This window comes from Gambusia affinis, linkage group LG18 (genome assembly GCF_019740435.1).
Source record: "Gambusia affinis linkage group LG18, SWU_Gaff_1.0, whole genome shotgun sequence".
Classification (NCBI taxonomy): domain Eukaryota; kingdom Metazoa; phylum Chordata; class Actinopteri; order Cyprinodontiformes; family Poeciliidae; genus Gambusia; species Gambusia affinis.
Window position 1 is genome coordinate 13,749,865 of NC_057885.1, and position 18,278 is coordinate 13,768,142.

General features: G+C 36.6%; 1 protein-coding gene across 1 annotated transcript in view; it reads right to left on the minus strand.

Annotated features, from left to right (window-relative positions):
- Positions 1-1,085: 1,085 nt before the first annotated feature.
- Positions 1,086-18,278, minus strand: part of LOC122820240 (zeta-sarcoglycan-like) — a 34,944-nt gene continuing 17,751 nt past the window's right edge. The window contains exons 4-8 of the mRNA XM_044097483.1: positions 15,990-16,077; positions 13,776-13,898; positions 12,823-12,895; positions 3,477-3,600; positions 1,086-1,641 (exon numbers count right to left, since the gene is read on the minus strand). Coding sequence (XP_043953418.1) covers positions 1,507-1,641; positions 3,477-3,600; positions 12,823-12,895; positions 13,776-13,898; positions 15,990-16,077 — 543 coding nt within the window. The 3' untranslated portion in view covers positions 1,086-1,506. The remainder of the gene's footprint in view (positions 1,642-3,476; positions 3,601-12,822; positions 12,896-13,775; positions 13,899-15,989; positions 16,078-18,278) is intronic.

Genomic DNA, 18,278 nt, shown 5'->3' on the forward strand with positions numbered 1-18,278 from the left:
ACTCAGTTGCATGTCTAAAATATACTCTTAAGATAAGGTGATGGGGCTCTTACCAGACAAGCTCATCTCTGGAAGCCTTGAGGGAGTAAGTGTCTGCATCAGGTCAGATGAAACATGGCCGCCTGTCTCGCTCTCAGCTGGGGAGCCCAGGTTAGACAGCCTTTGGGAAACCTTTCAGAGAGACGCCGTTAGCACACTGTCACAGGTTTAACATGAAAGGCAGCAGCAGAGTAAGCAGAAGAGCGCAAGTAAACAGATTTATAGCAAACACCAAGCTGAAATATTTTAGACATTTCCAGTCTCCATGTTGGAATTATTACACAACTTCAGTTAATTTGAAAATCAAAAAGTGGTTGCAGATGTCGGAATTCACCGGATCAAATTACGCCTGGAGAAAAGTTTTATGATGTTATCAGACCAAAGATTGAGAAGACAAACGTTTGGAGGAGACAATGAGAGGCTTTCTAATCTTAATAGACATCAACTGTAAAGCATGGTGGTGGCAGGATCATGCTGAGCGTCTGTTTCACTGCCACTGATGTCGGTGCATTGTTAAAACAATGGATGAACTAATGGAGGGTTACCTCCAACACCAGCATTAAAACTACATCTGAAATTGGGAAACAAGTATATATGAAGTTTCTGGGATTTGCTGACCTTCACTGTCACATTTCAGGTTTAGAAAATACTGGAATGAAGGCAATGAATACCATTCAAATAAATAGCAAAATAACTCTACTCTATGTAATTATTCAACAAGTGAATGTAAATTTCTGGCTGGAGCTGTACTCCTCACAGAGCTGTTTACTTTTACGTGCTCCTTTGCATAACTTGTGTAAAGGAGCACAAGTTATGATAGAAAGATCCAGAAAATTAATCAGAGTATTTTCTCAAGCATGGTACGACATAAATGAAGCAAAGGACAGGATAAATATTTACCTTTGATTTGGGAAAACATCTTTCATCTGCATCTTCAAAGCGGTCCTTATCTGACATGAGCTTCTGCTAATAAATTCAATAAACCTGTTTCAATCTGATTCCAAGCATCGGTAGCTTTGCTGAAACATACATTTAGATTAGACAAAGTTTTCATTTGTGCTTGCTTTATTTTTAATACCTTTGTGTCTAATTGACAAGACAGTTTCAATGTGACACCATTTAAAACTGAAGGCACCTTGTTATTTATTTTTCCTTTCAAATTTAAAACAATCTTCATAAACCTAAAAGTAGAAAAATAAAAGTTGCATCCTCTGTCTGTGATTTGATTGTGAGAACTGATCTGTACGTATTCCCGGTTTCAGAGAACTTTTTTTGACTTTCCTTCTCAGTCAGTCAGTGAAGTGTGAGCCTCCGTCGATCCTCCACAGGCAGCGGTTTGAACACTTCTGTCCTGCTATGAGCACTGACAGCTCAGAGCTTGAAGCTTTCCGTCTCCACTCCAGTAATCTCAGATCGCAGAGCCGATAGTCGGGTTTTGCTCTCCGTCACGACATGTCAGCTCTCAGGTCAGCTCCAAAGGCAGATGCTGCTCATGGCCTGGCAGGTGGAAACGCTCTCAGCTGGAGAAAGGTAGGTCTTGCACAGCCTGCTTCCTGAAGGCTGGAGGTTTTCCAGTCGAATGCTGTCGGCATCAAGGAGAATCTGGAGGAGAAGAATGTCAGAAGCACTGGAAGTCAAACAAATCTGTAGACGTGTCCTGATGTGATGTACAACCACCGGAAACAAATTCTTCAATACCTGTCAGGGCAAACTGAATGTGAAAGACAGCAGCACTGCTCAGATGAGAATAAAGCAGGAAGCAGGTTTTTACTTTTACAGCCACAATTCTGAGTTTTATATTAGCTGATTGTCACTGAAAGTAAAAAATCCCGATTGTTTCTTTAATCACTTATTGTCACTCAGTTGTCTTTATTCTGCTTCCTCATAAAAATACTGGAATTTTCTCTTAGCAAGAAAAGTTCTGATTTTGATGTTTCGGTACCAGATGCAACAATCAGCCTGTGAATTACCAAAACAACCCAGAGTAAACTGAAAAGTTAAGCTGAGACACTTATCCACCACTTTGCATCTGCAAATCCCAACAATCCACATAGAGGCACAAGCACTTCATTTACCTAAAACACAAATTTTGAAATGTCTCTGTGTATTTGAGCCCCACTAGTGAAACAAAACAGTAAAAATTAACTTTCAGATTCTCTAGGCCTTGTATGTGGAACCTGTATACACCGGACTACAAGGAAAGGTGTTTGGATGGACGGACGTTTAGAGGGATGGATGGACATTTAGAGGGATGGACGGACGTTTACAGGGATGGACGGACAGATGAACAAAGAACCATCTGAAGACAGACAGATGAATGACTTGATGATGGTCAAATATAGGGACAAATGAGGGTCACACAGATGGACAGAAATGGCTGAGTAAGGATGGACAGATAAGTCGATGGACCAAACAATTAAGCATTTATTATAATCTGATAATAAATGAAAATGTTATAATTATAATTCCCAGTTATTTTAAGATTACATATTTTTAAAGATTATAATTTTTCTGAATTAAATTAAAAATTTTCTACGACAAACCTTAAAGAAATCTTTATGTTCCACCAAATCTACATGTGACGGGGTTCTCTTATGATTTAGTCAAGCATAATGACTAGTCCAAGTCGGAGATTGCTTTTAGAAGATTTTATTCAGTGTCAGAGCAACAGTCTCGCCTCCAGCGTGAGTCTAAGCACAGACTGCCTGCCTGTGGCACAAAGCCCTGCTTTTAAAGCCACAGGCTCCGCCCACAGACACTCCAAACAATCAAGAACTAAACAATTACTTCCAACTCAAATAAACTCTTAAAGTATACAAAATAATAAGAATAATAACAACAACAATAACAGAAATAAATAAATAAACTTGTAAACAAAAATACAATACTCAATTTGATACAAAACACCTGGTACTAATCTGATGAGATCATGCAGTCATCATGTGACTGCCTCCTAGCAAGCCACCATCTAGAAAAAAAAACCCTACTTGAAAATAAAACCAGGAAAATGTTTGATTCTGAAAATAATGGATTTTGCATGAATGTTTCACTGAAATAGGAACACCGCGTGTGCACCCACAATGAACCTTCTCAGCTCAACCTGCAACAAAAAAGTAAGTTAGTGATTGTTTGTATATGTGCGGGCGTGCCTGCATACTGACATGGACTCTAAATATGTCCTAACTCATGACGGCTCCTCCGTCACACTACACAATTATATTTATATTCAAATTCTTTGTATGCTCAAACTTAACAAATAAAGTTGATTCTGATTAATTTATTTCTCCATTTATCCATACAGTAAGATCTTGGGAGAAGCATTTGACTTCTTCGAACACATGCTGGAGAAGACGATATGCCCCCTACATGCTAACCAGAGAAAGAAGATCCAAATAAAACAGAAAACCAAAGAGGATTGTGACTTGAGAGGCTCTCACCTCTCCCTCTGTGGCTTCCAGCTGCAGATCCTTTCTGCTGCTGATCTTCAGCGTCCCCGTGGCAGCGTTCACTTCCACCCCTCTTGGAGCCTCCATGGTCAGGGTTCTTGTTGGCGACTCCAACCTAAAAGGATAGTTTCAACCAGATATTAAGTTGCTAAACTCAATCAATTGGTCTCTGTGATTCAATAAGTGGAGAAGTTCAAACTATACTTTGAATTCTTTTCCATGTTTACACATCATTGTGTAAATTCACATTTTATTGGCGGTTGAGCTCAGTCAACTTTAATATAAGGCAGAGAAACGTTAATAAATTTGAGCCAAAAAAAAAAAGGCATGTTGTTGGTACCGCTCCTTACTTTCTACATAGCTGCTGTTCTTGTAAAAGTGCCCCAGCACATCACTCCAAACCACACCAGGTCCCCCTGTGAGGCACATGGAACAAGCAACTGATTTTTGATTTTCAGCATCACTGAGGCTAACGTAATTTGGATCTTCCTCCATGGGTCGTTTGTTTACACAGACAGATAAGTGTGAGCGCCAATCGATGTGAATATCTGTTTTCATAACTCATAACTGTTGCAAATTGATTTTCTTCCCCCACATCTTGCCTAAATCTCTTTTCAATAAATTTTAAATTGGATGCTTTAAGCAGCCCTGTTAAATTTGTTTGAATCTCTGCAGCTGCTTAAATTGGCCCACATTTTAAAATTATCATTTAAAACAAAACAAAAAAAGGGCCATAGAGTTTTGAGGAAAGATTTAAAATAAACAAATCTCCTCTTCACTGCAGCATGTCCATGTTTTTCTCTCTTTCCTTTTTCCGTTTCTTTGGAAGTTAAAATAATGTTTGAGTGAGTCACATTTTAATAATTTCTCAGGACTCCAGCGATGATCCATGGCCTGGACAGCGGAGTCATTAAAAGACTCATTTACAACACTCTGCACTGAGATACGCCGTTAGAAATTAGTGGTGTGTGATGCGTGTGTGTGTGAGACATTTTCACTCCATTCAAAGCAGTTCAATCATCACCCCCTGCCTCCACACACATACACACACATGGGCCAACTCTTCCAAAAGACAAAGTGTTCAATTTCCAAGAGTGCTTGTTTCAAACACAGTCCAGCACAAAGCATTAAATGAATTAATTCTTTTTTTTCAAATGTCTTGGCTTTTATGGCCATCTAAGGCGCTCTACACCACCATGTGTGATTATGGAACCCTACAGTCACATTTCACCTTAACGCTGCCCAATAAAACCAGACAGGTTTAAAGCGAGATCATTTAAAAGCATCAATACCTGATCAAGAGTTACAATACATATGTTAAATGAAGTCATTTTTACCCTGATTATTAATGGCATTAGTGGTATGTAGACTTTTAAGGTACAGTTATGTCTTATGGGAAATTTATGTTAAAAGACACATTTGATTTATATATTTATAAGTATTTTGTAGGACCTTCCAAGATAGACTACAGATCAGTATGTTTTTAGAGATCAATATATTGGTCTATGGAAACAAAGGACAAGATTCGCCTATGTCACTGGAGATCATATTTGTTTGTATTATATGAACAGAAAAGCTTTTTTCCACAATATGGCATTTACTTCGGTTCTTAACAGGCTTGAGAAAAAAAAAAAAAAGTCATCTTACGTGCATCTCTAATCTGGAAGCTGCCACAAAGTGGGCTTCCAGCTTTGGTTACCATGGTGATCGATCCAGGTGAGACAGCTTTGTGATGCTGAAAATGCCAACCTGAACCTGAAGGCACCCTGCCATACAGCCAGTCATGCGCCACTATAATTTACACCTCTACCAGACTAAATTTGCACACATTACCTCTTACACCAAATGTGCAAAATACAAACAAGGATAGAGCTGAGTGTTAAGGATTAAACTGTACTCTTGATTGGTTTAATCTTGTAAAGGCTGTAACTACTGTACTGTACAAAGCTGTGCGCTCCAAGCAGAAGCTTTCAGCCCACAGTGACGAAGCAGATCTATGCATTAAATAAAATAAATTACTCTTGTTGCTTTAACACCCAGACACAGTAGCTTGGCAGGGCCAGAAAAGAAAACCCTGGGGTGTAGATGATGCAGTATGAAGTACGAGATGTTTCCATTTTTATCACGGTGATACAATGCTCACTAAGCGTTACTCACCAGTGACTGTCGAGGACCTGAAACGCAAGAATGCGTGATCTAAATCAGCAACACTTTTTTCTTTGGAGAGAAACACCCCTTTCAGGTGTCACAGCATAAAATTTGCCTTTCACAAAAAAGGTACTTTGACAAATGTTGGAAATGCTTGCTCTTAAAATGCTGTTATTTTTATGCCTGTGGTTCTAGGAGACAAGAAGCTGCACATAATGCAACATGACAAGCTGCTCTTACAGCACAAGCACAAGGACTCAGCTGCAATAAAATACAACTCATTCTGTTTAAGGTTGGACAGGACTGAACCCAGATATTTACCTTCACCGTCTAAAAAGAATTTATTCTTCCCTCTCCAACATTAAACCTGGCTAAACCTTTTCTTATTTTATAATAAGCGAGAGATTCTCTTATACATTTTAACTTTCTTTAAACTCAAATGTTTGAATATGATTTCTCAATATATTGAAGAGGAGTTTAGATTTCTTTAGACTTTAATGTGTTCCTATAATGAAAATTACAGGCCTCTCCATTCCAGAAATATCAGCGGGGAATCAATTACTTGTTTTCGCCACTGTATCTAAATGGCTCACCACCATCTGCTTTGCATGTATGTATTTATAAGAAAATTGTCTTCACAGTTTGCTGCAAAATCCCATTACTCTGTTACTAAGGAACTGTATGTTATTCTGGAACAGAGGTTTATCAAGTTTTTTAATTATTATAAGACTGTCAATTATACACCAGCTTCAGAAAATTGGTAGAAGAATACAAGTTGCATACTTTCAAGCTACCACAGCTCTGAAAATACTGGTTTCTTAAGCTAAAGAGCTAGTGACCTTAATTTTCCATTATGTGCCTTTGCAGAGGAGTAGGACAGCTTTTTTGTTTTGAAATGTTACAAAGCCTTATACCTCTCAGATCATTAGGCTGACTGATGAGGCCATCGGCTACCTGAAAAAAGCGTAATTACCTTCATACAGAAGAGTTTATTATACACAGGATGTTTCAGGGCTTCTGGCTCCTTCTACAAAATTTAGATAGAAAAAGTCCTTATAAAGAATGGCTTATGGGGCATTTCAAGTCAAAAAGACTGTTTATGACAGATTCTCTCATTATCCAAGAAACGTAAACAACCTGCATTCAGGTTGACCTTTACATCAACAAAAAGGTCAGCAAATATTGCGAGAGGGAAAAAAAAAATTGTGCTGATGATTATGGTTGATAAAAATGAGAACAGGGAGTTGCAGAGGCAGAGTCATGAAAAAATGTTTTAAAACAACTATGTTTTCCTTCTAAGGGGCTAGACTCTTATTTTATTTTTTTTAAATAAAAATCTTGGTCTTCTCCTGCAGATCTTGATAAAGGTTTTCTTTTTACTAATTTTCTGTTTGAAATATTGTGGGATATTTGCTTATAAGAGATTAGTGGACATCTCAGGGACAAAATGACACACCAGAGCTGAGCCCTCCTCACTCCCCCTAAAAAAAACAAAAAAAACAAACTAAAGCTGCAAATATAAATTATCTGAAAGTAACGTCTAAAACTAAGTAATAAAAGCCTGTAAATCCATGATGCAAATAATGAGATACATCATCCTTCAGCTTTCCAAGAATCCATTTTTTAGTGTCAGACTGCATTATGGTCTATGTGCCATTTTTCAGTTTCGAGTACAGAAAAGGGAAATGAATACAATTCTGATTTAAATTGGCTGTCCATGTAAAGACAAAACACTGGCTCACCCCTCAACTCTGAGACTTCAGCCTCTTTTCACATAACACTTCAGCCACACACAAAGACGAGCCGCCTTTGAGCGCCCTCTGGTCAATTGCAAGGTGAAGACAGTGATGTCTTTAACAGCTGTGAGTTTGCAAAAACCCAGCCAGCAATATGGAACCGGAGTCGTGTGCCATCGAGGTCAGCACTAGACAAAATCTGCATCAGGAGTCTCTGTATGTCTTTCTTTTTCAAAATGCAATGGCAGACAAACTCAGGGTAGCGATCTGGTTATTGACAGAGCAAGTGCTTCAAATTTAAGTGACAAATCATTGCTTCTCTTGTAACGTCATACAGCAATGCAGGAACTTAAGGTTAAATCCAAAATGGCATACCTTGCCACTATTAAGTACTAGCCTTCACTCGATTAAATATTTCTTTTACAACAATTTGCACATCTTAGTAAAAAGTCTTATTTTCTGAGAATTTGAATCCCAAAATATAATGTAACCATGGCTTGCTTTCACCACAGGAAAGATTACCTCCAACTCAATTTGAAGGACAGAGTCTCATCTGAACCTTTATTATCTTTTAGGAACAATTCCTTCGTCAGTCATCTATAAAAGTAGGACGTCAAGGAAATCAAGCAATGACAGGATGCATTAAACCTCACAAGGTGATTGGGAATAGAGAGATTAGAATTTCAGCCCTTCAGTAATCCTCAACATCATTATCAATTTAATAACAAAGACACATTATTCAACTCCTCGCGCATTTAACGCTAGTACAGCTCAGCAGATGATGATAACTTTTCTCAGCCTTGCAAAAGAGATAAAAGTCAACTTTGCACAAAGATGGAGCAGAAACTATAAAATGACTCCAACCGTTCAGTGTATCTTCAGAGCAAACATAAAGATCAGACACTTCAGTACCAATGATCTCACTCTAATGATTACTCCTGCTGACAGATAACAAGTATGGCAGCAAACAAGATGTGCTACTAATATTTAATCATCTAAGAAATACAAACTTTATTTTATAGCCAAAATACACACGTATTTAAAAGAAAGACAGATCTTTTTCTTACAGCCCAAACTGTGAGAAGTTAAACTGTTCCAAAACAGTAGGAGAGCAGTGTGAACAAATGTTGCAGCCCTTGTTGTCATCTTTATCTTTGTAATGAACTTGTCAAACTCGTGTGGAAACAGCAGCAACGTCCTGAAAACTGCTTGGATCAATCAAAGAGCTGCAAAATGTATTTTCACCCTAAAATGGAGGAGAGTTTCTGCAGTCAAGTGATATATTGGAAGGAACAGACCTATTATTGTGGACCGAGCAGTTTTCATTTTATTGCAATTTATAACTGGGGCTGTGTGAAGTACTTAGCAGTAGACAGTGTTAAATGTGTAAGAGACAGATGTCACAATTGTTTTACTTTGCATTTTCACCATTGAGGATTTCAGATTATTATACTATTATTAAACTCTAAACAAAACTTGAACTGTATCAATATAAATGTCAATTGAATTTGATGACATACAGAAAATTGTTTAAAGTACTTATAATTTCATAATCTTAAGAAGTCCCTCTATTTGAAGAACATGCTACTGGTTAAAATTGCATTTCCTGACACAGTGGGTAGCAGAGCATTAAGGGTGCATTCACACTGGATAGTCTGGCAGACTATCCAGAGGACTAAGCAAATTCCGCCATCCTATTTGATGATTATGTTCAAACAAACAAGGCAATTGGTACCGTTTTTATCATTTATTAAAAGTTTAAATATTACAGCAGCTGCAGAGTGCCACAGTAATGGGAAAATAAGCTGATAAACAGTGGTAAAACAACTTTAAACCATTTATATTCTACTTTTCCTTGCTTAGTATCGGATTGCAGACTCATTGACCCCGACATGACAATCGACAACATCTTCGTTAACCCGCAGAGCAGAAAGTAATACTTTGACCAGAATGTCCTGCACTGTAGCAAACGTCCTGCATTTGGAAGGGTCTCTAGTCACACAAAAACATCACAGCTATACGATGCAGTCTGCAGTGTCCTTGCCATCATTGTATTCAAGACATAGTTGAATTTGTGCAACACAAACTTGGAAGTGGAGACATTCATGACTGGTAGAAAAGTGTGTTTCCAAACTGAAATATAACTTCTTGATATTTAGTGCAGCTATATTGCCTTGATTTCAAGTATAAAGGCTTTATTTAAAATAAAATCCCATTTTGTGCACCTGCTGAATGTTTAATAACTCAGTCAACCTCACTTTCTGACCTACAAGTTTTAATACTTTCAGATTCCATTTTTTCTAAACCTTTTGCAGCTCACATATTTCCTGTTTTCTCTCACCTGTCATCTATCCTCTTATAGGGTGCAGCTGCAAGAGATGGCTGAAGTAAACACAGAAAACAATATTTGCACAGCAACTTTAAAACAGTTTGAGCTACATGATTAAATGTCAGCCAGATTACCAAATTTACTAAGATGGCAACAAACAGAGACTGGGCTGAGTGCCAGTGTGCACACATTCACTGCTGAGGGGGCTGGGGGGAGAGTGAGCAGGTGCTTCAAAGAGATGGAAGATCTCAGGTGAGTTTCTTTGATTTTGTCTTTGCTCTATCCTCTCCTCGATTACCATTGGCTGGCAGGAAAATAAAAGGCATCCCAAACAGATTGATCTTTCTTTTAAAGATGAGGAATATGATGACAAGGATGTAACCCAACACAGATGGTATTAGATTCAAATGAACATCTAGTCATGTCGTCCTTTTAAGCAGAGAAAGGCCTAGAATCTGCAATGTGCAGGAACCAAATCCAACTTATATACTAGCATTTTCAAACTCTTCAGAGCTCGCAGTGTGAAGTCTAACACCAGCAGGAGAAAACTGAAAAATAGTGGCAAAGAACGTTTGGAGTTTGTGTGTGTATTTTAATTTTTCCTTACTTTTAAAGAGTTGTTCTGTGTGATGTTGTCATGCTGACGAATTAGAGGTACAGGTGTAATCAATCTAAAGCCTTTTCCAGTATATGATTTATGCCTTGCTTTGCTGTCATTAGTATGAGGGACTGCAGACTTTCTGCAACTTGAGGACAGTCTGAGGGCCAAGTTATTCTAGGAAACAGCAGCTGGTCTAAAAGAGCACAGCTTAAATCACTGTTTGCTTTGTTAGTGACTAGGGAGTCGGAGGGCGGTAGGAGACTCTAATGGTTAGAGTCTAACCGAATGATAAGCCTGCATAAAATACAGTATTTGAAAACAGAAAAGCTTATACATATTGCTGCTAAAATTTGCATTATGCTAACAATGTTCACTGTTATTTTGATTTCTTTGCATCGCTAGCTTGTTTATTGCAAAAAAGTAATCCTGCTGTGCTAGAAAATGCTACGGTAGCTTTTTTTGAGTCAGCTGACTGGCAGTGCACATTGACAGGTTGGGGAGGTGCTGCTCTGCTTGACTTCATGCTTTAAACAGCTACAGAAAAATATTGTTACTCTGCCACTCAATAAAATGACATTAAGCAGCAGGAGTGTAGTAAAAATATGGACCATTTTGAAATAGTTTTTAAAAACTTATCCAGCAGATAATATGGCTCCAGAATTGACTGCAAATGTATTGCTGCAGTATTTGTATGCACAATATTTATATCACAGAACTTGTACATAATATCAGAGGGTGTCATATTCACAAAGAGGGCCAGTCACAAAAGGTCATTGCTAAAGATCCTAGCTGTTCACAGAATGCTGTCTCCAAATACATTAATGGGAAATTGAGTGGAAGGAAAACATGTAGAAAAAGAAACTGGAATAAGGGAGCTTCATAACGCCATCCCATGATGTTGTTCAGTGGATTAACAACTTCTTATATCAAAGTAAATTTCCTATTTCCCAGAATCTGGAGGAAAAGTAGTGCAGCAGACTATCCAAGTTGCTTGGGGCCCATTTTATAGTTTTCAGTCAGTGATGACTTGGGGACCAATGGCATCTGCTGGTGCTTACTGCCAGTCACTATAAAGATGTATTTGTTCGGTCATTTAAAATCATCTGGACGTTCTCATCCTGGGTGAGGGGAACCAGTGACAAGTTACTAAGGTGTGAGTGGATTTATCCCCCAGAAACATTGAAATGTGTCCAGATAACAAGAATTTCTAACCTCAGTTTTATTAATTAAGTTTATGCTCATTCATTTTTACTATTCATTTATTTACATAGTATTAACATTCCAGTAGCTTTCACAGCATGTTGGCTTCGCATTGTGCATTCATATAAATTAATTTGTAGCCTCCTGAGTTTTTTTGCAGATATTTTATATTTTGGTTTAATACTCAGTTTTTACTGATTCTAAAAAAAATCTATTATATTCTAAGTAATGAGAGCAGGCCTTGTTGTAATTATTCTGTTCAGCTTTTGTGCACAGTTCAATTACTGAATGAATTGGACAGTGCACAAAAGCCTCGTTAGACTTAAATTCATGTCATTAATAGTCTTTAATAACCAGTTTGACTTGCGCTGCTTTTTAAATGCTTCTGTAAAGGAAAATGTGTGTGTATATTATTCCAGGAAACACATTTAATTCAAAGAAAAGCAGAATAATAGACAGTATGGCACGTCGATTTCAGTGTGTTTTCAGTGATTCATTATTGGAAAAAGACAGTAATTTTCACCTTCAAGTATATTTTTATATTCTTGGCAAATATTTTAGTTATTTTTCAGGGAATTAAATAGTGTTACGAATGTTTGTGATAGAAAATTAATAAAAGAGTTTTGTATTGGCCGTCTCCTGTTTTACTGCCCCTCATTGAGACTGCGATCATTTTGCAGATGGTCACCCCGAGATGAGCCCGTGTCTCTCTCTCTATGTGTGTGTGTGTGGATGTGTGTATGGCTTGAAAACGAAGACCATCAGTATTCCTCTCACTCCAGAGGAATTAGCTGCCAGAACAGTGCTTTTTCTGTCAACTTTGATCCCAGCTCTCCTCTCCGGACCAGTAAGGTAGACAACAAACTGCACTCCTGATAGCTCGTTAATGGAGCGACGAGGGGCTCGCAGCCTTAGGCAGAGTTCGGTGGGGATCACATGCATAAGGGGAGAGAAGGAGCGCAGCACATAGCTCAACCTTTCACACTTTCTCAATGTTTTCTCACTGCTTTAATCAATTCCTGTCTGCTATAGAGAAAAACTAATAAATTAGCTCGCCCTTCGGCTGTGAAATTAATATAGTGGTCAAATCCAGTTGTTGTAGTAACCAGTAGATGCCCGAGTCTACAATATGGTGTTTGAGATAATGATAGTGATGACAAATGGTTCCTGTCACAGGCTTTTTTTTTTTTTTTTGTCAAAGCCCGGCCATCGACTTTGAAATGCCACAGAGCATTAATCTTTGATATTTAAGAATCTTAATTTTAACTTAACAGGATATTAACAGATGACATTAAGCTTTAATGACACCAAACATCAACTCACCTCAGATCCTCAGACGTCGGCGCCTTGATCAGCGGAGTCTCCACCGAGTGTCCAAACACGGCACCTTCAGAACCTGCCGATAAAATTCAATCTTAGAATTTAATTCAGAAAATTTGACTGTTTGCAGAGCTTAGCTTTGCTTTACTAGGTTTAGGCCTTTCAAAAGAGACCAAAAACTTACTAAATTTTTCATACTACCACCTTTCAGTTTTATTATGTTGAACTGAATATAGAGCACGAACTTGCAGACAACTAAAATTGGATCTCTGTCCCATATTTCTGTTGTGGTAGAACTGTAAATGAAGTCACAGAGGGTGGAGAGTTTTCTGGTTTTAAGTCTGAAATCTGTGGGATTTGCACTTTGCTCTGTCTTTCTATTTTAGATATATAATAGATATATAAATAGATATCTATGCAGTATTTTACAGCAACTGGTTCAATTACATCACAACCATCAGAAATCCATCTTATTGTAGCTAAACAGAAGATACCATTGTTTGATATCAAACTAGTAATAAACGCATCTCTTTGCAGGGATGGCAAGACAAAAACAATAATTTGTAGTGGTAAATTGTCTCCCTAAAGTGCAGGATGTAGTAGAAGACATTTTAACAAAGGAATGTTATCAGTGACAGAATGACTTTGCTCCATTGTAAACTTTTGATTGCACAAAAAGTTAATCTGTGTAAAGAACAAGTCCTTGCACTGTGATGCAAGATGCTTAAAACATCTTTGTGTGCATATACCAAAATAGTTTTCAAATTTACACTTAAAGTAGCTGTAAAATGTTGTCAAGTGCTTCATCAGGTTTGAGAAGTGAGAAGAACGAATCATGTCCAAAATATCTAATTTCTACTCAAAGAAACCAACTAAATCAGTTCTTTTTTTTAATTGAAAGAAAGCACATAAGGACTTCTTGTTTAAAATTCAGATGAGACTGCTTCAACGTTTACCTGTGACAGTAAACTTTTCTGTTGTCATTGTGACTTCTTCCTCATCTGCAGAGAACAGGAGTCTGCCACCATCTCTGCTTCGCACCTCCAGCCTCTGACATTGAGCCTCCACACCTTCAGGACCTACACACAGAAAAATTAACATTTTAACTCTGGGTGATAGCAAACTACAATTTTATTTTTATGTACTGATGGTACTTCAACAGTAAAGTTTGTAGTTTGAAAAATTTTTTTTTTACATTAATTAAAATGTTCAATTTTCTTAACTTTTTTAAACCCGTTCCAGACAATGGTCCAGAAAAAGTAAATCAAAACTTGTTTTGAAATAACTAAAAGAGAATATGAAACTCCAAAGCACTGATCCAATCCCATCGAAATGTAATTTATACCCAACAGTAGAATGAGCAGAGAAATGCAATTACTAAAATGGATTTTGTCCAACAAAAATTCTGAAAAATGTAGCCACAATAAATCCAAAAGCTTGATAAACTGTGCAGCTGAGGTGTAACTCACTAAAGAACATTTTAATCAAATAAATTAGTAGACAAATGCATTTATTTGAAGCTGTACCTTTAGTTACTCTGACATTTATGTTCATAATAAAGATGTAAACATCTCACAGTGGCCCCACAGAAGGTGAGGAACTATATAGTTTTACAATGATTACGCAAATCAGTAACCAACTCTGCTCATATCACCTTGTCTGCTGTTCTTCAGAGTTTTACATTCTTCCACATGTGGATGAATATATTTCTAATGGCTATACTGTCCACTGGCCTTCAGAGGGGTAAAAAATGGCTCTGATTTTTAAAGAAAGGTCAAGCTTGACCACAATGTGTCATATCAACAGTCTTATTAAATTAGCATCAACGTTCTACTTATGTTGACAAAGATCAATAGCTATTAATGCTAAGAAGCAGGTCATTTGTTCTCCAGCGGTTATTAATCAGTGTAATTGGTAATTTGGTCATTCAGGCTGACTGATGGCTGAACTTAATGGTAAGATGAATCTACTGCCCTTTCAATAAGTGGCTTAGGGGTTATCTGTAAAGAAAAAAAAACAAAATAATACAACAAAACTAAAAGGGAGATTTCTGAATAAACGTTGATTAAAAATACTAATAAGAAATGGACACCAAGAAATCTGTGTTTAACCTCAATCTGAAACTTAAACGGTGAATCAGTTCTTTTAATCAGTGGAAACATAATTATTAAGCACTTTCAGATCATGCAGAACATAATATTTGGTGATGAAGCATTTACTGTGACTGGGAGACAAGAAGTCAGCTCTTTCATCATCAATGAGGTGTTTAAGACTGAAGTCACAGAAGCACGAAGCTCCAAGAAGCTCTTTAAAAAGGAAACTGCAATTTTCTACAACACATGTAGATCTACACACATGCAGATCTACATGTGTGTAGACACATATCTACATGTGTCTAACCACATGTAGATATGTGTGAATAGTGTACTCAATTCAGACTAATTGAGTACACTATAGTTGGTCTGTTCTATAATTTTCAGCTTTAAAACTGTCATACAACATACTGAATTTCAACATGTTTGCAACCTCTTGTTAAATCTCAAAGTTAAGGTAATGATCTACATTTCCTGGGAAATACAGACAAAAGTGATGTTTCTGTGGAACTAGACACATAAACCAAGCTAGTCATGAATATAAGATATTAAAAAAAATAAAATGTCAACAACAATCTTGTTCTTTTTAGCTGCATTTAAAGCTTTACAAAAATTGGATATAAGAAATTGCCACAAAATTCTGATCAATACATCTCTTATTAAAATACAGCCATATTGAAATAATTAGAATATCTCTTTTGACCAGGCTTGTTTGCCAGATTAAAAATACCTTTAAACAGAAATAATGCATACTCTTCATTACGACCACATTTCTGGATTAAAAATCAGTTTTAATCAGTTTTCTGCAACATCTTAAGCTAAGAAGCTTAATATTGTGTTTTCATTAGCTGTAAAAAAAAAAAAAAAGTAAAAATGAATGAACAATAAATAAATAAATAAGTGGTTTCAGTTGGTGAATTGAGTTACTGAAGTACATGGACATTTTAACATTAATTCTAAATCTTCTAATTTAGATTGAAATCTAATCTGAATTAGATTTCAAGCATCTGAACGTGACTATGTCAATATTCTGTCAGGTACAGGTGGAATAATAATTAGCTGAAACTGGAAACTCACCCACTGTAAGCTGACCGGTCAACTGGCCTTGGTGGTTTCTGGCATTCAGTGTTACATTCTTTTCTGAACGCAACACCAACAAGCTGTCCTGGATGGGTATAAAATGGAGACAAAACACAAAATGGATTTATTTTAAAGTACTTGAAATGCTCTTAACATATGGTGTGCATTAACAGGGTTTTGGGCTAATGGAATTAAAAGTAGCAATTATAGCGAACACATTATAAAACAAACAGTAAAAGACACTTGGAGTGTAAGATAAAAACATCTCACACTTTCTTAGATTTTGAGGTTTCAGGTTAAAAGAAGTTGGTGGGGGAGCCAAAGATGTGACAAATGTAGGCGTCTACGTCTTAACTAAAGACACTTAAGCTGCAGACCTGCTCTGCTTCCTGGCAGCTTTGTATTTAGTAATTTTCTGGCTTTTTGACATTTGAATGATGGAAAATTTCTGTGTCACTGTGTGAATACTGATCAGCCTCCGAGTCCAGCCAGCTATTTTATCCCAGACATTTCTGCAAAAAGCAGTGTACGGAATAATTTCAGGTTGTGAGACTTTGTTTTGCAAAATTGTCCTTTTTAGCAACTTTTATAGATTGTCAGAGTGCATGAAATAGAGAAAAAGATGGCAAAAATAAATGATTGACATTATGACTTAGTATTCATGTCAGTGAAAACAAAGGTGAGTAACCATATTTATGTATGTTAAAAGATGCGCAATAATTAAAAATATCATTGCAATTTGCTCTTTTGTTAATCTTTTGAGAGTTGCTGTATGGATATGCTTAATTCAGCAATGTTGTTTAAATTACTCTGTTGTCTGAAAGACTGTTTCATCAAAAGTCAAAATCTTTGATACCATTGAGATCTGATTAAGTTGTCAAGACAAAAATTGATTTATGTAAAAAACAGAGATCTGAAATCTCATCGACAGAGCAACTAATTTTACTCTGGTTTCCAAACAACATGTGAAGGTTATTCTATCGATTTTCAAGCATCTGCAGGCAGCAATGCAAACAGTAACACAAAAGCCTGTCACAGTATCATAAAAAAAGTTACTATTTCACCACAGAGACTAGACAGAGAGTCTATTGCAACAGGACATATAAACCATGGTGGCAAAGAGAAAATAGAAAAGCTGAAAGCTGCAAAAACAAAATCAGTTGGAAACTCCTCAGCAAGTGTACAAAAAATATTTTCCACAGCATGTGGCTTAAACTAGATTAGCAGCACTCGGTTCAGATTTAATTCAAGGCGTCTCGCATTGATGTATTCCAACCAGGGGCTAAAACAAATGGTGACAAGGAAATAATCATTTTCAGGAATTAACCTGGTATGAATCTAATCCATTTATATTTCTGTTTATTTGTCTTTAATCTTCCTTTACATATTGAATGAACTCATCCATTTCCAAAGCTTAGACAAAGACTGAAGAAACTTAGTTCTAAATTAAGTCCACTTATTATTATGACAATGAAAAACCTTTGCTTTTATTGTAAAAGGAAACAAACATAAAAATGGGTATTTTAATTTATCATGCAATTAATTGATGTATTGTTTATTGTTACAAGCCAAATTAATATTAATACATTCATTAAGATAGTTAAAATAAAATCTATATTTAATTAGATTTTGAAGCACAAACTTATAAAGATGTGTTCAATTCTTTTTAAGTTCTTATTGGAGAGCATTTCTTTTTGTACTTTTCTATTCTTTAAGGAGTTCTTTCTTTATTTCCATAAATATGATTTGAACTAAAGCTAGAAAATTAACATTTTGTAACTGAAAGCTCACAACAAAAGGAAATGCATTGACCTATGGCATAAATAAGCATATGGAAAATATGTTGGTGCATTTGAAACTCTGCTCAGCTTTCTGACGTTAAGTAATTCTGACTTAAGAGGAAACATGGAGGGATTTTAAAACACTGACGTCGTTATAATTTGATAAAAATTCACCTCTTTATCCACATATTTGCAGTTCCAAATATTGCTACCTGATGCTATGTGATGTGTGGGAAAAAGTTTTGCAAATGCTAATGTTATATGGCAACCTTAAAGGTTCATCTAATGGTGTCCTAGGGGTGCTAATTATTGCCTCAACTGGGTCATTATCTCAGCTTTGTGCTGTATAAAACTTTGCAAAGGTCATTTGGTTCATGATTATTATCAGCTTGCTTCTTTAAAACAAAATAATAAAAAAAAATGCTAAAAAATACAAACAGCTTTACCAAGGGAGTGCAGCATCATAAAGAAATTAGCATTCTTGATTTATGGTGCTCCTTTAAAG